This window comes from Salminus brasiliensis, chromosome 1, assembly GCF_030463535.1.
Source record: "Salminus brasiliensis chromosome 1, fSalBra1.hap2, whole genome shotgun sequence".
NCBI classification, from domain to species: Eukaryota; Metazoa; Chordata; class Actinopteri; order Characiformes; family Bryconidae; genus Salminus; species Salminus brasiliensis.
The window spans coordinates 33,076,216-33,098,820 of record NC_132878.1 but is presented as its reverse complement, the minus strand read 5'-3'; the positions used below and the strand labels follow the sequence as shown (position 1 = coordinate 33,098,820).

General features: G+C 42.6%; 1 protein-coding gene across 2 annotated transcripts in view; it reads left to right on the top strand.

The window, feature by feature from the left end:
* The first annotated feature begins 3,107 nt into the window (after positions 1 to 3,107).
* LOC140575181 (prospero homeobox protein 1-like) overlaps positions 3,108 to 22,605 on the top strand; it is a 28,853-nt gene continuing 9,355 nt past the window's right edge. The window contains exons 1-3 of one of the 2 annotated variants that reach the window (XM_072695381.1): positions 3,108 to 4,973; positions 9,713 to 9,820; positions 17,255 to 17,449. In XM_072695381.1, coding sequence (XP_072551482.1) covers positions 3,108 to 4,973; positions 9,713 to 9,820; positions 17,255 to 17,449 — 2,169 coding nt within the window. Of the gene's footprint in view, positions 4,974 to 9,712; positions 9,821 to 17,254; positions 17,450 to 19,219; positions 19,305 to 22,605 lie in introns of those variants that run through there. The other variant, XR_011980794.1, reaches the window with a different exon arrangement.

Genomic DNA, 22,605 nt, shown 5'->3' with positions numbered 1-22,605 from the left:
GGTGATGGGGAGGGGTGTGTGTGGTTGTCTGGCCCCCCATCTCCCTTTCCAAAGCGCTGTCCCGACCGGCCAGTCCCCTGGGAGAGCAGTGCGTGCGGGTCTGTCCTGCTTCTTTATCACAGGGTTAACCTCACCTCACCTCCTCCAGCTCCCGCAGACTCGTTTGATGGGGGATTTGCTGCGGTTTGCTTTTGCGCACTTCAGGCAACTCGACTCTGCCTCTAACTCTGATTGTGGCAGGCTGACGACTTTGTTCTCTCCCTCCATTCTTTCCTCCCTTTCTCCTGTTCGCAAACCGCCGCGGTAAGTTGCATTAAATGCGAGTGAGGGGGAATGAGAGTTTCTTCCTGCCCCGTTTTTGGCGTTCGCTGCTCGTTCGTCAATTCTGCGAAATGGACGAAAAAGCGGCGAGGCTTGTAGCGCATGCGCGGAGACAGGGAGACAGGTGCGCGGTGAGGAAAGACAGACAGGTGCTGGGGAGTCTCGCACACACACACGCACACACACACACACGCACACACACACACACACACACACGCATACATATACAGCGCAGCCTTTAGAAGCGGTGTGTAAATCCACGGCTTAGCGCTGGAGCGCCGGGAAAACTGCTACAATGTTTTTGAGTTTTTCTCACTTGACCTCAGCTTAAGTTGACTCCTCAGCCCGTTTGTGTTGGACTGGAGTCACTTAACACTAAAATGTAAACTTTAATGGGTCTTTTTAAGACTGTCTTAATATATAGATGATGTGTGGCATCAGATGTTGCGTCGTGATGAAGTCTTAAGTCCTTAAGCCTGCATACCGACTGACGCTGTGCCACGACGTTATCCTCGCCTTTTACCTCCAGGTAAAATAAGTAAGTAAAGTTAAGTAAATTCGAGATGTTTGGGGGTTTTTTTTTTCCAGGCACAAATAAGTCGAAGTTGGTTTGTTGATTTTCAGAGACTGGGGGAAGTTGGGCTGAATTTCAGCTTGCTACTTTACTGTTCCTCTCTCATACTGAGGACTGAAACTCTCCAGTTCCCTCTACACGAACCAGCCCCCCGTCGAAATCCCACACTAAATAAAAGGACAGGCAATTTTAGCTTTTAAAATGAAACCTCAGAAAACAGTGAACTGTCTGCGTTACACTGTGGAGCTTCTACAGCAGATCTGTTCTCAAACGGCAGGTTGAGTTATTTTCTGAACCTCAGACCCGACCTAAGATTGTGGCAAGTTCTGATAAATTTCTCCAAATGATTTTTTATTATAGTTCATAAACTGAGAATTGAGAAAAAGAGAAAGCAGCGCGTTGTTTTCAAGCGAGAACGAGGTTAAAACGAGAGGAGGGAGGACTGAATTTAGTATTTACTTTAAAAAATCGAAAAGTTTGAAAAACATAAAAACTGAGAGTTGTATGTAATCGTGTACTAGTCTATTTTCGTCTACGGCAATTATACTGAATACAGATGTCTGACATGAACTTGTCTATTTCAAAACATAACGACCCTTCTTCACTACACAAAACAGGTCCGTGTGATATTTTTGCCACCGATTAATTAGGCTCCTTCATCCTTGATTTTCCTCTGTTTTCCTTTTTTTTGGATTATTTTATTTCCACTTATTCCCAAGTCTAAAATTTCACAAAATTGTAAAAAACAAATGTATACATGTGTATTCGTGTTAAAAGCAGTGAATGTGTACATGCCACCTCTAATATTTAATATTACACACCCACTGCTAAATGCACCCTATTTCAAATGGAACAATGTCATCCAGAAAGACAATGAAAGCCAGACAACAGTACCAGCTTCTCCTTCATCCTTTGGGAAAAAGAGAAGAGTTTTATTCAGTGAACTTAGCTTAGTAAACTCTCTGCTGTCAAATTTGTTTTCCTCATCATTGCGAAATGGTTTACAGCCAGTCATCTCATCCTGTGTACTAGATCCTGGCTCCTCCAAAACCATTTATGACCTTTTTGACCTCTTTCACAGCATTGACATAATCCAAAATAATGACAAAGATATATATATATATATATATATATATATATATATATATATATATATATATATATATAACATCATCCTGTTAATTTATGATTTTAAATGACTAAAAGTTTTTTTTTTTTATCATTTATCAAAAATGATATAATTTTAAAATGAAACTCTGCTCACCCAGGTCATAAGTGGTGTTTGATTTGACATTATATCATGCATGGGCAAGTCTGATAACCGTGGGAATGCTTTCTGTTGTCATCTTTGTTCCTCTGCGCTATTAATCTTCATTTTTTTTAAACCATTGGTTCCTAAATGTTTTGCCTGGTCTAAATCCATGTAATTGGGGACAGTAGAAAGGCGATTAACATAATTTTATGCAGGGTTTTTTTTTTTTGCTGCTGTTGTTGTCGTGTGAACTGACAATTGTTGCTCTATTTGTCTGTACAATGTAGGACTTTGCTCATGTATGCAAAGCTGAGGTGTTCACCCCAATACCCACTACACTACACACACTTGCTGTCTCCTTTTGCTTCTTGTCCTCACATTGCGAACACATTTAATGAAATGTCCTAATTGCAAATGCTCAGTTTCAGGACATTCTGGTCCAAATAGGAATTAACAAGCTTTATTCTTCTTTGTCGTTAACAACTGAAGCAAAGACACTGCATTCATTAATTTCCGATGAATTTGCCGTGGTGTTATAGTTATAGGAAAATATTTTTAATAAATAGTAATGAAAAAAGAATATATATATATATATATATATATATATATATATATATATATATATATATATATATATATATATATATCATAAAACAGTAATGGAACATTTAACATTTTTAACATCAACTTAATCAGCCAATGTGCATATATATATATATATATATATATATATATATATATATATATATATATATATATACATATATATATATATATATATCAACAAGATCTATATAAATGGCAGTGGGTTTATGCAAGACAGTTGGCTTTTTATTATAAATGGTGTTAGTGAACTATGTTTTGTTGTTTTGTCCCTCTTTCTGCCTGCAGATAACTAGAGTGGTACTCTAACAGTGTGAGCCCTGGCCTGAGAGAAATGGCTCAGTAGTAGCACTAGGGATGCCGGACCATGACAGCGAGTCCTTCCTAAATCGACAGACCAAAAGAAGACGAGTGGACATCGGCGTAAAGAGAACCGTGGGCTCAACTTCCACACCTACACCAGCAGCCTCCGCTGACAGCATTGCAGCCCGCGCAGCCAAATCCGCCGCCATCTTCGGGGCCATGAACGCCCATCACAGCGGGGAGCAGGACCTGCTGGAGTGCCAAGGGACACAGCTTGGGCACGGGGACAGCAATGAGACCAAATCCAATGTGCTCCGGAAACTTCTCAAGAGGGCCAACTCATATGAGGACGCAATGATGCCCTTTCCTGGTGCTACCATCATCTCCCAACTGCTGAAGAGCAACATGGCAAAAAATGGAGGAGGTGGAGGAGGAGAATCAGGGTTCCCTAGTAGCGCCCTCTCCAGCACAGGATCTGAGGTGCCCCAGGAGGACGCATGCAGTAACTCATCCCAAGACAGTCCTCAGGAGTGTCTCTCACCTTTCGGCCGCTCCACTCTGGGTCACTTTGACGTTGAGCGACTTAACGACGAGCACCTCCGAGCTAAGCGGGCTCGTGTAGAGAACATCATACGTGGAATGAGCCACTCACCTAGTGTCATGGTGCCATCAAACTCCAGCACAAGGGAGCGAGAACGAGATGGGGAAGGAGAAATGGATTGTCCTCAGCAGCCACCCAGTCCACGAGATGGCTACCGCGAAAACAAGCGCAAGCAAAAGCTTCCTCAACAGCAGCAGAGCTTCCAGCAGCTGGTGTCAGCGCGCAAGGAGCAAAAGGTAGAGGAACGCAGGCAGCTCAAGCTGCAGCTCGAGGACATGCAGAAACAGCTGCGACAGCTGCAAGAGAAGTTCTTCCAAATTTATGACAGCACTGACTCTGAAGGGAATGACCCAGAGCACGATGGAGGAAACCTCTCAGAAGACAGTGCACGTTCTGACGCTGGACTCATCGATGGAGACATCGATGAGCGGCCTGTGCAGGATTCCGCCGCCGATCGTTCTGATAATGAAATGTCAGATTTGGATCCAGGGCACTTTCTGGATCGGGCAAGGGCATTGCTAAGGGAACAAGCCCTGTTGGATGGGGAAAAGCCCAAAAGGGAGGGCTCACTGAGGAGCAAGGGTCAAGGTCCAACCTCTATGCATGCAGAAGGCAAACAACTGGCAGAGACACTGAAGCAGGAACTAAATTCTGCCATGTCCCAGGTTGTAGACACTGTAGTAAAGGTCTTCGCAAAACCTCCGCGCCCTCTACCACAGGTGTTCCCACCACTCCCTGCACCCCAGGATCGTTTCAGCGTCAACGGGGACAACCCAAACTTTCACACAGCCAATCAGCGGCTCCAGTGCTTTGGCGATGTCATAATCCCCAGCCCACATGAATCGTTCGGTGGCGTCCCTCTCCCCAGTGCCAATGATCAGACCGAGGCACTGCCTCTAGTGGTGCGGAAGTCAGCCTCTGAGCACCACCACCAATCGTCGGCTGTGGGCGCTCATGGAGGCCACCACCATCCCTCCCTCCACCCCTCCTCCCTCTCCGCCAACATGGGCTTCAGTCCGCCATCTTTTCGCCATCCCTTTCCTCTTCCTCTCATGGGGTACCCCTTCCAGGGCCCACTTGGAGCCCCGTCGGTAGGGTACCCAGGCAAAGACAGAGGCTCACCTGATTCCATGGACCTCTCACGGGAGACCACCAGCTTAAGGACCAAGATGGCGTCCAGCCACCATTTGGGACACCACCGGTCCTGCTCGCCAACCCACCCAGGGAGCACGGCTGAGAGTCTGTCTCTTTCACTCATTAAGTCTGAGTGTGGAGATCTTCAGGACATGTCTGACATCTCACCATATTCAGGGAGTACAATATCCTTTTTATGCCTTGCTATAAAAGAAACATACGTTTTTCGCTTACCTGAACTCTGCTTTTGAAATATGTACATATGCATAATGATATCTTTACCCAATGCTTTTCAATTAGGGTCCCTTAGAGTGTAGTTTGGTCAAGTGTTGTTGTGTTTGGCTGTCATTTTCTGTTAATTAGTCTCATCATGGCACGCTTTACTGAAGAGAACTTTTATTTACTTATGTTTCACAGAGAACATTTAAAATGCTGCCCATTCTACAGTGCATAACACCATTGGGAAACCCAGCTTAGACCTCCATTAATCACTCCCCGAAAGTGTCCGTCTACCTGCTCTGTTTTGTTAAGTCACACTAGCGTTTTTCATTTACTACTCAAGTGCCTTTCACTATGAACACTCACCCCTTCCAGACAAACATTAGAGTGCCATGTCCTCTGATTCCCATGGTTTAACCCCATGTGATGGCCGTGTGATAAGGGCTCATGGATGGAGGTTTCAGGTTAACTCCTGAGGGACTGAGCATAGAATGGGACTCACTGCTAAAATGGTAGGTTAGAGCCTACATATGCCTTGAGCACAGCCAAAATTGCACCTTCATTGTCACCACTGATATCCTATATATTCTAGCACCTATACAACTTATTGCGCATAATAAGCCCTGATGCTGAACGAGCACCTTTTAAATGTTTAATTCATGTGAATCCGTAATTACGTACCTTTTAAAAAAGATCCAAAATCATTCGGGGCCTTTAGGCTATAAGTGGTGCCAGCTATCTCGGTTGCCGAGCTGTGAGGTTCATTTAAGGTCTCAAGGCCTAGCCTGCTGTCCATGTTTTTTTGTTTGACTGACAGTTTCCACCTCTGTCATCCCTCATCATATCCTATTATAGAAAAAAAGAGAGAGAGGAACAATTATCCCTCCTTTTCATTCCCCCCTTTTTGATTCATAAAGATCTGTCAACAACCTGAGGGCCCTCAGCTGTTGCTTGGCAGCCAAACAATCTCTCTCTTTTTTTTCTTCAATGCTTTTTTTTTTCTTCCTTTCTTTTCTTTGAAGCGGGCATTAACAGGTGTTTGCGGCTGTCTGTTTGTCTTTCATTACACTGCCTCGTCTTGTCTGCCGAGCCAAGGGCCCCTGCGTTCTCCACAGCCGGCCCATCCAGAAAGCAGAGTGGGGGGAATAAAGAAAGAGAGGGGTGGAAAACAATTAAATAACGACCCTACGCGCCAGTTGCTGTATGTTATTATTATAGCTGTTTAAAAAATGATTGCACTCAAACAGAGCAGCCAGTGAAAAACGGACAGTAGAGCGCGTGTTGGTTGGAGGAAAATGCGCCCTTCCCAGGTCCACGCGAGTATGTACAGGGAGGCAGTTTCAGATGTGGAAAGTGATATGAAAAATTTGCTAATTTGTGAAATAGAAACCTGGATTAGCATTACAGTGAATTTGATTCTTTTATCTTTACAGGGATATAAAAAGGAGATATTTTTGCACAATAGACCAGCACTGTTCAATGCACTGTTCATTGTTATATGCTGATAGCAATAGGATTCCAATATCATTGCGCATCCCTAACAGCAGCATTAATTACTGCAAATAATGTCAGAATAAGAGGAGAAATTTAGCTGTGGATGCAATAACCCAACCAAGGCTTGGAGTGGCTGAAGTCCGCTAGGTTCCACTAAATATGCGGAAAGTGTCCTCGAGAAAACGGCTGCTGGGAACTGAAGTGTTATTGAGGTTGGATATACTTAGGGCATAGTTAATTACAGCGGGATAAAGATTAGGTAAAAGTACGAGAAGGGTCGAGGATGGGTCTCTGGTGCCTGGGACGTGCCTGGGAATGAGGTTATGTGAAGTGCTGGGAATGAGGTTAGGCGCACCCGGGAACCCCTGTGTTGGGAATGGGGTTACCATGGACTTAAGACCGGCGATATTAGATAGCAAGCAAGTGGGGCGGGATTATGGCTCAGGATGTGGAGTCAGTACTGCAGCTTGGGAAGTTTGTTTTTGTCCGCCATTGACATTTCATTTACGCCTTGTGTCGAGCGATCTCAATCGGGTTGGAGCGGTGGCAGGTGAAAGTTCCCCCAATGTGACCACCGGGTTACTGGCAGCCAGTCTCTGTTTGACAGACACACAAAAGGCCCAGAGCTGGTGTCAGAGGAGGCAGGGCTGGGGAGGAGGGTGCGGAGGACTCTTTGTCTGGCAGAATCGCATAATCAGCCATTTTGTTGTGTGGCGGAGGTTAGGGCAGGAGAACGTCCTCTGCAGGAATGTCACACTCAGTCCCCGTTCGCACTTACAATGCGTTCTTAGCTTAAATAGATTATTGATGAATGCAGAACGCATGGTGGAAAAAGTGCAGATTGGACTGAAACACCCGGACAACTGGCCAAGCAGTTTTTCCTCCCTCGCAAAAAGAGAAACGCCGATAATCAACACAGCGGGCTCGGCCTGCTAGCTTTGCCGCAAACTTGCGCGAAGATGTCTTGAACTAATTTGCATATGCATCTAAAATTTCACTGACTCGAACTTGGGTGACTTTACATAACAAGGTGTTGTAAGCAGTCAAGACCTTTCTCGGTTGGAGAAGCAGACTAGCACCGAGTATAAGGAAAGAGTTTTATGGAGATGTTAAAAATCACGTCATTATAAACAGACAAAAGCTGCAGAATGCCCTCCATTAAGACATTCTTTATTACGACATGACTAAAGAAGCAATGGTAGGGTTGAACCTTACTGTGGGTGTTGCACTGCCAACATTGAACTTTTATTTGTAAGTTATTTGCAGTGATAAACTTCTCTCTAGCTTTCATGTTATGCGAGTGTGTGTGTGTGAGTGTGTGTTTTTTTTTTGTGCTTGCGCATGATCCATTCATCCATAGCGCTGAATGAAGTAATGCTGCAAAAGAAAAGAGCAGCTTGTCCCTCTTTCATTCTCTCTGGCCTTTGTGCTCATAAAGCAAGACCAGATGGCACGAGAGAGCGAGAGAGAGGGGCAGAGAAAGAGAGAAAGAGAGAGAGAGAGAGAGAGAGAGAGAGAGCGATAGATGCGCTTTTCTAACTAACCACCCCCTATTTATTTTCCTCTCGTTCCTTTTTTCCTCTCCCTCTTTCTCTCATTCATGTGGAGCACTCTACTTACGGTTCCTTTGAGTCTTTGAATGTGTGCACACTTTAACAAGACATGTTTATGTTTTGGGATTAGCCATATTTACATGACAAATGTGTCATTTTGCAATCATATAGTGGGATCAAAGAGATGTTTTTAGATAAATGCTGACCGGTTCCTTGGCACAGCAGTTCGTCTTTTCCAACCTCTTAGTGTAATGAGCAAATCGCTGCCTACAGGTATGATGAGAGCTGGCAAGTTTGCTGCTATGAGACCCTAACAACCGTTTATCATAAAATGAGTGAGTCTTCATGAAAGATTTTTACTGTTATCAGTGACCAGCTAGGCCTAGCTAGGCCTTCAGCACGGATGATAAACTTTACACACAGTGTTAATGCTGATTTCTAGGACCTATAGGATTTGTAAGAATGTTAACACTGCACTGCAGTGCATATTATTATGGTTATTATTAATATTTTTGCCTTTTTTAGAGCAAATAATAGAGAATTAGACATTTTAAGACTTTATGATTTAAACAGACACATTACCATATACTCTAGCTTGCATGTAGCAGTTTTACAGTAACTCCTTCTGTAATTAGTTGTAATGGTTACAGCCATTACTGCTAATAACAACTGAAGCCTGGTTAGACAACAGCTATTATTTGCAATTAATGATATATCTACCCAATCAGACAATAACATACATGAATAAAATAGAACATGGGAAATTGACCAAAATTAAAATGTATTAAATATATTAAAATGTATTAGCACATATATATATATATTTTTTTTTTTAAAATCCATGTTTTGGTTAAAAATGCTAATAGCATAATGTCTGTTTATGAACCAGTTTAAGTCAGGCCTGGCTGACCCATAACTGGATGTCCTCTGACATCTCACAGCTTTCTGTACTCATTGGATAGGACTTCCAGAAGGCCTAGAGGGACATTTCTAATCTCAAAATTGGATCCACCCACTGGAAATCAAACAGTGATTAGTTAATCACTCCTTTGCCACTTCCTAATTATAGTGTGGGTTAATCTGACATTTTGTCTAGTGCCTGAAAGATTAACCAATAAGGGAGCTTGATTGAATATATATGCTTAGATACTACAGCAAAAAAAAAAACCCACTTATTTCCTGATTTCCTAATGCTCGTAGTTATGAAAGTGAGGGACTGAAGTGTAGACACATGTGGAACCTTGCAGTTCAATAGGTTAAATAACATTCAATGCATGTCATTTTTTCTTAAGCAAAAAGATAAAGGAAGAAATACACTGAACGTATCTATTTAGCTTCTGATATGAGCTCGTCATGCTTTGTGAGAGACCCAGAGGGTTCCTCCAAGTACTTACCGCTGTATTTGTAGGTGCCATGCAAATAACCCCTTACTCTTTTACATCTGAAGGAAGAAGCCGTCCGAGGCGAAGGGCTTAGGGAAAGACGTTGCTCACTTTGCCTGCAAAATGACTTTCTCATGTAAAACCGGTTTGGCCGTGGTGTTTTATTGGCCGTGACGCCGCGGCACCTTGAGTAATGATGATGATAATGGCAAGCAAATCCTGCCCCTGCTCTCTGCTTGGGGCTCGGCTGCTTTTCCTTAACCCACTCATTTGCACATTCAGGAAGGGCTTTCTCCCAACCACCTGAAGAAGGCCAAGCTCATGTTCTTCTACACCAGGTACCCCAGCTCCAACATGCTGAAGATGTTCTTCTCCGACGTCAAGGTGAGTGGACGACTCCTCTGGTTTTAAAGGTTTGAGTTGTGTCCTTTTTTGTTGGGGTGGTATGTATTTGGTTGAGGGTGGTGAAGGAGGGGTTACTTCACTTCTCCAGGTGAGTTCACTTAAGAATGCTGAGCAGACCGCTGATGGCGTTAGGGAAATGTTAAATGCCACAGTTGTTGCTGTTGGTTAAGGCTGATGGAGATTAATTTGGTTGGATGTCATACCAGCAGACAAGTCAGATAGGCAGGTAGGTGGGGCGGATAGGTAGACAGTAAGTCAGATCAAAATCTGGATCACTTTTTAAAAAGGGGGTAGGTTGAGCAGTTCCACAGAACAGCCACTTTTAGTTCCCTATAGAACTGTGTTTGAAAAATCCAGTGGTTCTTACAGGTTGGGTAGAACCTTCACGTAATAAAAAATCACAATCTTTTCATTACAAGTAACATTAAGAAGACTCCTCATATGCATATATCCCATTTACTAATATGGGTCTCCAGTAATATTTATTAGAAGGTTTTTTAGGGAACAAAAAGGGAATATTCTGTGGCATCACTCAAAGAACACTTGTGATCACTTATCATTTAAAGGAGTGACTCGTAGATAAACAGGTAAAAGGGTACTTGAAGTAGCGGGTAAAAGTCACACCTATGCAAGGGGCTTGGCATATGATCTTCTGTTATTATACAATCCCCATCTTATAACTTCATGGAACCTTATATGCTCCATGTGTTCTATCAAGCAGCTTTATGCAGATACATTTTTTGCTCTAGAAATAAATTTAATGCAACCAACTTTGTTATTATTGATTTTAGAAACAGATGTCCACATTTTTAGCATTAGCCTTTAGATTTACATAGCAAGAAATGCTATCTTTAAAAGTGCAGTAATCTTGAATCTAGTCGATATAGCTATCATGTCTAATTTTTGGAGATGAATTAGATTATTTAACTTATTTATAGATATTTTAACTTTATTATAAGTATAGAAGTATAATATATATTAAAACCGGCATATTTTGTTTAAAAAAGCTAAATAAATAGATTAAAAAATAAATATTTATATAAACATTTTGTCTGGTTCTGTACATCAGTCCAAACAGTTTTCAGGGACCTTCAGACCCATAGATTTTTTGCTCTAACTCTGAATACGTGGTCATACCACAAATACCGTCTCAGGGGACCATTTGAGAACCACTTTAATGAGAGTTTGGGAAAGTTAAATGAATGCAAGAAAGGGAAGACCACAATGAAACATGTAGCCTACATGACAAACAAAGACTTATGTGTGTGAGCAAGCAGTCGATGAGACCTTCTCAGGCCACACAGTGCCTATGTGTGTGCGGACTTGGATAAAACCTCTGACAAATTCAGGCCATCTTATTCAAATGAACAGACAAACTTCCCCTTTTCACCAGCTGCCCTTAGGTCACTGTTGCCACAGTGACAAACAACCCATAATCATGTGACACAACTTACACTTAGAGATTTTACCCAGGCAGGTTCCTGGTGTACTTTCTCCTCCATCAAGAACAGCCATCAACATACGCTCTAAAATAGGGTTGGATATAGTGCTGACTAGAAGATTCTTTAATAACATTAGGACGTGTTTTGATGCAGAAACATTTTAGGAAGTTTTATTAAGAACCATTTTAACAAGTGTAACCCACCAAAACCCACAGGTGTAATACACTACCAGGCACGAGTAATAGAAAATTCCATTATCACGAATATCAGACCATCAAAGAAAACTGGCTAAGCTTTTAAAAATTACGGATTGTTTCTGAACTTATGACGGGCAGCCTATAGCACCCACCCACGTCTCTGCTAACATGTCAGGCACATTTGCGTCTGAGACTCATATTCTGAAGTGATCATTTGCTTCCCCCATGAAGCCCTTATCAATGACTTTTCTCTTTCCTTGATGTTGCTGGTCATACAAGTAAACAAACCACTTCTCTCTTTCTCACTAACCACAGTGGCATTCATTTGATCATAGCTGGACATTTGTCACAATTCATACTCATGGAGGTAGTTGCGTAAGGCACAGCCTTACAGACAAGTGAGCATGACAAAAAACATATATGTATATATAATTTTATTTTTTCATAGTCTAATGTTTGGACACAGTTCAATTAGACATTTTATTCTGCAAGTTTTTGCTTAACGCTAGACATATATAGTGAAATTACATTTAAACAGATCAGTAGACAGAGTATTTCAGGATACTTGTTAATTGTTAAAAATAGCTTTCTCCAATTTACAGGAGGAAAAATATTTTAAAATAATATTATAAGGTAATGAAACCAGATATGGTGACCATTGTCCATCAGATTGTCTAGGAGCTCTCTTCCAAACATTTTAACAAAAATGTTAAAATGACAGAAATAAATAGGCAGAATGTATTGTGCTTATGGCGACGACAGCCACTTGAGTGAGATCCCTTTTAACGCAGTTTCCAGCTTTGGTGCTTTCTGTAAACTTACCATTTCTTCAAATGAAATCATCAAATTATGACATAAGATGGAGTAATGGTCCTCAGAGTACATTGACTAAACACGACAAACTCATTTTACATAATCCTCACAAGCATAAAGGTTTTGCTTAATTGAATTAGATTAACATAACGCCGAAACAAGGTCAGATTGTTGGCAGCATTATCTCCGTGTGGCTTTGTTTTTGACTGCATTGTGGAACAATGGATGGCACGGATTTTATTATTTTTTTCCCCCTTTCCTTTCTCTTGGGGATCGACCGCTGCTTTTAGAGTAGCTGCTCATTAGTCATTCATCATATTTACATATCTCATGAATATCAATGCAGCATGCTTTGCATATTAAAGACCAGCCATAATCTTAATAAGGTCTGATTATCTGAAGGATAATAATGGTGGGAACGGATTGTTGGTGGACTTTCCCCTTTGTTTCTGATCAGAGCCCGTTCATGAGTTTCCTCTCAGACAGTAAACGTGGGAGAGCGCGCTGGTCCGAGGTCAGTAACAAGAGTGACCTCGTCCAGAACGGACGCCTTTAAAGCGCTAATTGAAGTGGTTAGGGACCTCTTGACTTTTGACCCGTGTGTGTGTGTACACAGAAGGCTAGTTTTTTACAAGCTGGAATCTGGAATTAGTGACACTTCAGTGACTAGAACACATATATGAGCTCATCTGGTTGACTGCCTGATTTTACAATACATGATAATGAGTCGTGTGTGTGTGTGTGTGTGTGTGTTTTACATTAAAAGCAATGCTTTCTAAAACAACTTCCAAATCCCCCTTTTATAAACAAATTCACTGTTCATTAATTTTCCTGGTGTTGAACTTTAAAACTTTTTTACACCTTTTGCAACAACAGCTGTCCATTTACACTGGATAAGCATTTCCTTGTGAATGGACCAGTACAAATGACCAGTACAAAAGTTACATTTATTGCACTTAAGGGACAGTTATTATTTAGGAATGTATGCTTGCTTTTCTTTCTATGATTCATTTATAATTTTAGAATTCCTTCTTTTACAAATTCATTAGAAACGTCATAAATCTTAATATTTCCATTCCATTAAAAGATCCTTCATAAACTTTCTTTGAGTTCTCATTTTACAAATTCATTAGAAATTTCATGAACTTTCAGAACTTTTGTTTGTTCTTATTTCACAAACAAATCCTTTAAAAACTTCATAACACTTTTGAATTCTCATTTTACAAATTCTTTAGAAACCTCATACACTTTAGAAATTCCTTTTTACAAATCCATTAGAAACATTATAAAACTTCAGAATTTTATTTTTAAAAGTCATCAGAAAGCTCAGAAACTTGTTTGAGTTTGCAATATATGGTTATGAAACAGTCTCATGCTTATAGGGTTAAAAAAAAACAAAAAACTAATTAAGTATTTCTATATACCATCGCTGTCTTAACAGCCCCAATCGTATGGAATGGTAACTTTGTAAGCGAAAGAAAATACATTTCACTTCAAGCTGTACTGAGATGTTTCAATTCTCACAGTGCAGAAGGAAGTGGCCATAATCGAAGATGTAAAGACGTCAGTGGTAATAATGAAGAGTTTGATGCGACAGCAACAATATACTTTATGTAACCATTCTGGGATCACAGTAGTCCTTGTCTTGTGAATTCATTTTGCTCCTTTACTGTGACAGTTCTCAGGATCTTCATGACTCAGGATCTTTCCTCTTGTTTTCCTGCTGATGGTCAGACCGGCGAGGAGAGGGGATTAGCCTTGTTTTTTTCTCTTTAGTCCTCCATCAGGAAGTGAGGATGAGCATAAAGAACAAACAGTGGAGTCTGTGTGAGAGTGCGAGAGAGAGCGAGAGAGCGAGAGAGAGAGAGAGAGAGAGAGAGAGAGCGAGAGAGAGCGAGAGAGAGAGAGAGAGAGAGAGAGAGAGAGAGAGCACACGGGGGGGGGTATATATGCGAATTAGAAGCTAGGTGTTACATTGGCACATGATAGAGTGGACATAAGGGCGAAAGAAATGTATACAGATGACTTCAGAGTGTTGGACTGTCCAATAATAACAGCTTATGAGAATACACACACACACACACACACACACCCTTGTTCTCTCACTGTCTCTTCTCTTTCACTGGTGGTGTGACAGGAAAGGTCTTTGTTGTGAGTGATGAGGTCATTGTCAGTGATTTAGTGCTCATCATAAAGACACACACACACTGAGGGCCAGACTGGACAGACCTCCTGATGGTCAAATTTTTGACAGTGGTGTTTGAATAATGGATTGATCAGTTTGATAAGCCTTTGAAAGTTTATGGAAGTTTGTGTTATGTGGACTTACTGTGTTACTGTGTGTGTGTGTGTGTGTCAGGATCTGATTGTGTGAGTAGTAGTTTAGTTTAGTCACCCTCTCAGTCATACCAATATATATATATATATATATATATATATATATATATATATATATATATATTCACTCATCTTCCATCACTTCCAAAGTGAAGTTGTCAATGGAGGTCAATGTAAAAATATTTTATTCCAGATCATTTCTATTGATCAGTTTATAATGACATGAACTTATTATGATTTTCTCACTGTCATGCCCACCTTCTGTTTACTTCTCTCTCTGTCTCTCTCTCTTCTTCCTTCTCTGTTTGCCCCCCCCCCCCCCCCCCCCATTCTCTTCTCTTTATTATCCTATTTTTGCTTTCATAATCTCTCCTTGGTCCCTCTTTCTATTTGTCTGTTTCTCTCCTCTCTCACTTGTTCTCTCTTCATCCTCTGCTCGTCTTTCTCTCCAACCTCTCTCTCTCTCTCTCTCTCTCTCTCTCTCTCTCTTTCTGAACAATAGTTCTCTCTAATCTCCATGTAAAAGCTGTTTCCCCTCCCCAGAGGGCCGCTGCCCATCGTTTTGTCGTCTTTTCTGAAAGACGGGAGATGAAGGAGAAAATGGGGGATGGGAGGGGTGTTGGTAGAGGGGGGCTTTTTTAGGGGCGGGGCAATTAAAGGGGTACGAGGGGCCCATTTGGGACTTATCAGCTGCCACTGTTGTTTTTGCTTCATCTCTCTCTCTGTCTCTTTTCCCCCCTGTCTTTTCTCTCTTCCTCTCCTATCTCCTGATTCTTTTGCCCTTGAGCCCCTCTCTTTCACTCTATTTCTCCTTTTTTGTCTATTTTTTAAATCTCTATCTCTAAATATAGTGAGATTCTGTATCTCTCTCTCTCTCTCTCTCTCTCTCTCTCGCTCTCTTTCTCTCTAATTTTCTGTCTCTCTGCCATCCTTTCCTTCTCTCTTTATCTCTTTATGTCACTCTCTTTATCTCTCTGTCTGTCACTCTCACTATTTCTCTCTCTCTCTCTCTCTCTCTCTCTCTCTCTCTCTCTCTCTCTCTTTCTCTCTCTTTCTCTCTCTACTCCTCCTCCCTCCCCGGGTTCATTGCCCCGGTGAACTGTAAACCACTGCTCTCTTAACTGGTTTAAGGTTGTATTGAATTTGGCACAGGACCCCCCATCTCCCCCGTCTCATGCCTGTGGGGTAACAGTCATTGAAAGCAAGCTGCTGATTGGTGAACGGGCTTTAAGCTGATGTTTGAACTCCCCGTGGGTCAGATGGCTCTTTTTATGTTGACTTTATCAGTTTTCTACTCAATTATCCATCCCAGGCCTCGCAGCTGAGGGCTACTCACAGACCCCCCCCCCCACACACACACACACACGCTTACACACCGTACAGATTGCCTCTCATGGAAAGAGTCCTTTCTTTTCATGTAAATGATGTTAATGATATTCTTCGTTGTTGACACAGGATCTGTGATTATGAAGATTTGGTTAATGATTAACCGTTTCCCCTGAGGAACACTTGCTAACAAGGCCAGTCGGAGGGACTGCTGTTCTTTTTCCAATCCTTTAGCACTTCATTAACCCTTCCAAGCCACAATTATCACCACTGTCAACAGGAGCATGTTGTAATTTGATATTAATTGTTTCTCACTCGTCATCCATTGAACCCAGTGGAGACCCAGCGGATTGTGAACTTCCACTCCGTATCTCACTCTAGATGCTTTATTATGATATGAATTTGATGGCGTATTGAATCTGGTCCTGTTTTCTGGGGAAAAAAACAATGTTATTTTAATAATTTTCCATGTTTTCAGCATTTCTAGCCTAATCCTTGGGCTTAAATGTACACAATCAACTGTTTTAGAAAATTACAGGTCAAATTATTTACTGTTTTATTTTCTTTCTGAAAATTTTAGTCCCATCCAGATACACGTCTTGTTCATTGTCTAGCCAGATGTCACATTGGACTGCTGCTACGTGCCGTATTAGCCTCCTGATGTTCGTATTCATATTATACGCTTCCCAAATCCCAAACTGATGGGTGCTCGGATGGGGAAGTTGGGGAGTCTTATAATCATTTTCTTTGGTGGACTCTGGGTGGACTCAGTCCTCCATTTACATTGGAAGAAAATAGGCAGGAGGTCAAAGACCATACAGCCAGTCAACTCCAAAAACCATTCAAATTTTAAATGTTTTTATGTCTTAAAAAGGTGCTTTTTGCCTTAAAATGTGTCTCTTCATGACTAGTTCTTTTTGGAACCAATTAATATTGCACTAAAAATAGGTTCCAATGTTTTTACTTGTCAAACAACCTTCTTTTAGTACTACTTTATTACTACATATCAATCATGGTACTCTTTTTTGTGCTATAAAGAACTATTGTTTGAAAAAACATCTACAGAGAGTTTTTCCTCCAATGTGAAGAACTCATTAATCAGGCTAAGAACTATTTAAGCATCCAACAAGTTCTTTAAGTTTACATGGTTCTATATAGAACCATTGGCTTTTTAAGAGTTTAGTTCTGTTACCTGTAGCACAAATGTCTAATGTTTTCTCTCTCTCTCTCCCTCCCTCTCTCTCTCTCTCTCTCTCTCTCTCTCTCTCTCTCTCTCTCTCTCTCTCACCCCACAACAGTTTAACAGGTGTATCACGTCTCAGTTGATAAAGTGGTTCAGTAACTTTCGGGAGTTCTACTACATCCAGATGGAGAAGTTCGCGAGGCAGGCCATAAATGACGGAGTGACCGGAGCAGATGAGATCTCGGTCAGCCGAGACTCTGAGCTGTTCAGGGCGCTCAACATGCACTACAACAAGGCCAACGACTTTGAGGTACACATACACACACACACACACGTGATCATGCACACACAAACACACATACCCACGGCCCATCAAAAGTTTGGGGACACTGCATTTTTTAATGTACACGAACATGCCTTTATTGTACCAAGAAGACCCTTTGACTGCAAGGTTTTTTTTTTTGAGTGACATCATAGAAAACCACTTTTGGTTTCCTAAAGAATGAGAACCTTTCTATCAAGTGAAGATTTTGTATAAACCTTTGGTCTAAAAACATGGTTCTTCTTGGAAGCAAATGGTGCGTCTTCTGTGGCATTGCTCAAAAACCCCTTTGTAGAAGCTATTATGTTTAATAGTGTAAATACACCAGAAGCATTTACGGCAACTCTTGCTTTGTCACTGTTTTTTTGTAAGAAAATGAAGCGTAACAGTGGCAATCAAACAGTCCTCCAAAAATGTCTTGCAATGTGTCTCCAAACATTGGACTTTTGTCGAGCTATTTAAGCACTCTGAGACCGCACTGTGGAAGGTGCTAATGGCAGACATGGGTAAAGAAGAGGACGGGGGTTAGAGCGATTTGTGCTGTAGTGATTAGAGCGAGTGCGTGTGTGTGATTAAAGGGAGTGTGTGTATGTGTGTGTGTGTCCTGCTTGTCCGGAAGGGTAGTGCAGTCCCCTGGAAGGCCCAGGTCTGCTGGCAAAGCACTTCTGCAGAAAACACCTCACACTGGAGCAGAGCAAGGTTATGAGCCCTGCTGCTTCACAGAGCGAGAGAGAGAGAGAGGGAGAGAGGGAGAGAGAGAGTGTGTGTGAGAGAGAAAGAGGATGACAGAGAGAGAGAATGAGAGAGATAAGGAAGGAGAAAGGGACAAGACAGGAGGAGAAAGAGAGGGTGAGACAAAGAGAGAAGAAACAGAGAGAGAGTGAATGTATAAATGCAGGTCAGCCAATCAGAACAGAGCTCGGTTACACAGTTCAGTCTTAAAGGACTAGTTGTGTGAAACATCAAATGAACATGATGGACATAAATGTCGAATAAGAAATGCTAGGCTAATGTTGCTAACCAACACTGACCTTAGACTATCACCAATCTCAAACACACACATTGCAGCAATGTTAGCTTATCATCCCCTGTTGTAAACTATAGAAGCGCACGTCAGACACCATGGACTGCTGATGGACTGCATCTGGGGCCATTGATCAGTCATGTTCATTTGGATTTCACCAACCTATTCCTTTAAAGATGCTGAAACAAGAACAGGCTGTTTCATTATCAGGGATGAAGAGAGGCCTGAACTGTGCATGAGGACTCATGTAAAGCATATGAGCCCTGTAATACGGCCTCAGTGCCCTAAAGTACCGTCCGGTGGTGTGAAAGAAAGGAGAGGTTGTTTCTTTTACACAGACACATACACACATACTCACACTCTCTTCTCTGGCTCCAGGAACTTAAGGCTTCATGCTGAAGATTATTTCCATATATAAATGAGAATTTTGCATACGGAGAGGAGATCAGTGAATAAGTCTACTGTTGTTTGTGAAGTTTTGCCTGACCTGTGCGCGCAATGTGTGTGTGTGTGTCTGTGTGTGAGTATGGGCGTTTGTCGGAGGCAGAAGGGGGGCCGTTTTGCATGTTAAGGATTTTCTCAGCAGGTGTCTGATAGATCTAATAGCTGATTAAAACTTTGCACAAGGAAATTATGCCAAGCAATGCAAATCTTTACAAACTAACCCACCTGACCGTACTGTGTATGTGTGTGTGTGTGTGTGTGTGTGTGTGTGTGTGTGTGTGTCCACTAAGGTGATATGATGTACAGGCAGATTTTGTGCTGGTGGTGAACTTACATGCCCCCAAGACACCCCACCCCCCACCTGCCTCCATCACCATTAGAAACAGGAGCCACTGCTGATTCAGCATCGCGCACACACACACATACACACACCTCGATTCACCGTACAGTCAGCTCCACCTTGCTGATCTCTTTAGCTTTACCTTTAGCATGTTTTCTCTCTCTCTCTCTTTCTCTCCCTCTATGTTTCTCTGTCACTGTTTATCTGTCTCTCTCCCTCTCTTTTTCAGTCTGTCTCTATGTCTCTTTACCGCACCTCTCTCTTTTTTTTCTATCTCTTTTTTTATGTGTTAAACTCTTGCTAAACTCTTCTTTCCCTGGTGATCTCTCTCTCCCTTATTCTTCTCACTAACAGTGGCTCTGGCTCTTTCCTCCCTCTTTGCCTCTTTTCCCCTCTGTTTCAGTCTCTCACTCTTTCTGTCCTTTGATCACTCTCACTCTCCCCCTCTCCATTTCTGTCTACAGCTCTCTCTCCTTACCTTTGTTTGCCCACCTTGCTCCTATTTTTAGTAATACTCTCTCTCTCCTCCTTTGTACAAACTCCCTTTCCTTTCTCTTTCTCTCGTCTCTCCCCTTTCCTCTAACTTTCCTCCAACTTTCCTCCCCCTCTCTATCCCATGTTCTTTCCTTCTTTCTATCTCTCCTCACCTCCCCCTTCTCTCTCTCTCTCTCTCTCTCTCTCTCTCTCTCTCTCTCTTTCCATTTCTTTCCCCCCCTAGTTTTGTTTGATGTTAATCAGCTCTGTCACTAATTTCTCTCTCCTGCGCGTCTCTCGTTCTTTGAGAAGTCTTTTGTAGTTATTGTTTCCTCCCCCCCCTTTTCTCGCTCGTCCACTGTCTCCCGACGTCTTTTAGCTTCTGTTTCCTCGCTCCTTTCATCCTCTTCAAAATGCTTTTCTTCCATCCGCTCCTCTCTTGAGCCCATTAGGAAGTTTTAATGACATATTTTTCTCTACCCCATCCCCCCCCCCCCCCTCGCTCACTCTATCTCTCTCTCCCGTTTCCTCACGGCACAGTGAACACAATCAGCAATTAAAGCATCTTCATTAATTACTCTTTCTTCCTCTCTCTCTCTCTCTCTTGTCCCCGCACTCCCTCTCTCTGCCCCCTCCTCTCTCTCTCTGACTCTCCCACTGTTTCTCTCCCTTTATGAAGGCCACGCAGTAAACAACACCTTACACAGGATTAGAGCTACGCGAGACTTTTGACAGACTGTAGTACTGTGTGTCAGGATGTGTAAGTTAATGTGCATTGTCACATGATTAGACTTCTAGCTTTAGTTTTATAAAGAAAAAAAAAAGAGCAAGGGTCCCAAATCAGAATTGGAAGAATGCGTTCCCACACCATAGCAGCCACTTTTGGTTCATTTCATTCACGCCGATGATAGAAAAGTCCAGAGAAACTGGCCCAGGCCAAACATTGCCTTGGGTCAACTCACCACCCAGCGATGGGTACGTATGTGAGCACCTGGCCATCTCAGAAACCGCCCAGAACCCGTACAGTGTCCACCTGCCTCCCTTCCTTTATCTATCATCATATTTATTAAGACTTAAAATGCAGAAGGCGATCCCACGTCAGCATTACTAGTTGCCAGAGTCATACGTGCATGACCGCTGATTTCCCCGCAGGCCGAAAACGCCTTGGCTAACACTCTCCAGGTCGTCTTGTGTGTGCCAGACAGAAGCACTTAGAGCCAGAGTGCTCTCCCCTGCGGCCCAGGAGATGGGGGCAGGTGGGGTGGATGGGTTTGGATGAGGTAGTCTGCTTCTTCTCATATTGCCCGCGACAAGACGAACCAGATAAGCCATTTAGCAAAGACAAAAGGATCTGATTTAGACGTGTAGCCGCTGACTGTCACTTTTGTGTGTTTTTGTGCACTTTAGGTGAAAAAATTGTGTCAAATTTAGGATTCGGGTTTCAGTGTCCCCAAAGCGATTGCAACTTGTTCTTTTAATTGCACTAACACTCCTACCTGCCGGTGAAACCTGGCCTTTTAGCCCAGCTCTAGACATGACCTTGTAGAGGCAAAGTTTGACTTGTCATGCACTCTGGTGTGCTGCTTTTTTTTCTGGAGTATGTGTGTACGTGTGTGTGCGTGTGTGTGTGTGTGTTTGTGTTTGTGTGTTATATCCCAGACCCTCCCCTCAGGCTGACATTGGAAGATCTGGTCCTCAGTGAATCTTTGCTCTAATCTGAGTTGATCTAAAGTGGCCTCAATCACTGCTAAAGAGACTGCTGTCCTGACACGGGTCTGCGAGGTAGCACACACGTACACCACACACACATAAACATACTATCACTCTTACTCTCACTCTCTCACTCTCTTCCCTTCTTTCTTTTTATACTAACTCTAACTCCGTCTTCTTCCATTAATCATCCTTTCTCTGTCCTCCCCCATTCTTTCTCTCTATCCTTCTCCTTGTATTCTGTCCTTCCCTGCTCTTTTTCTTTCTTTCCCACCCTCTTTCCACCTGCTCTCCTCTCTGTCCGGGTATTGAGATGCAAAGAAACAGCTTGTCACATTCAAACACACGCAAAAAAAAAAAAAAAAACACACAAAAAATCCCAAAGACCTTCCCAGAACGTCCCAGGCTCCAGTGTGTGTTCGTGTTTGTGTGTGTCCATGCCAAGGAGATCTGCGCACACTTGGCAGGAAAGGGTGCCAATGGCCTCGTCTCAAGTCCCCCTGCCTCCCTTTTTCCACCCGACTAGATCGGGCCAAGATGGTGGCCATCAGGGCTGGCTGGATGCACCACTCCCACATGGAGTGCCCCAGGGCTCTATACTGGGCCCTCTGCTAATCTGCTCAATCCCCTCTAACCTTGTGATGGACACGCAAACACATGAACGTTATCGCGAGTTCTCATTTGCTACATTGATTCGGAGGATGCAGGTAGAGTCTGAGAACTTGAGAAGGGTTTGTAAATAGGATACACAAAAGGCACAATTGTAGCCAGATTGTGGTGTGCGGAAAGTGAAAGGCCATGAAGGTTTCTTCCCATTGGAAGCCATTGACTTTTCCTCACAGGACATACTTCTTTTTGACCTCTTTTGTTTCTCTTCCCACACACTTCCCTCATTCTTTTCAGACCCTATCCTCCAGATGTCTCAGCTCCCACCCTTGGACACAGATCCACCCACACAGGCACGCACACACACACATACACCTCGCTCTGTACTATTACGGGCTGTCGTGGCCGTTTGACCCCAGGGACCCTGGTTTCTGACCCGGCTTTGCTCTGTGCGTGCCCCAAATCAAACACAATCTGTGCCCCATGTGGAGGACGCCGTAAAACAACAGCTCCGCCAGAGCCCAGGGTCCTCCTTGCTCCTGAGCC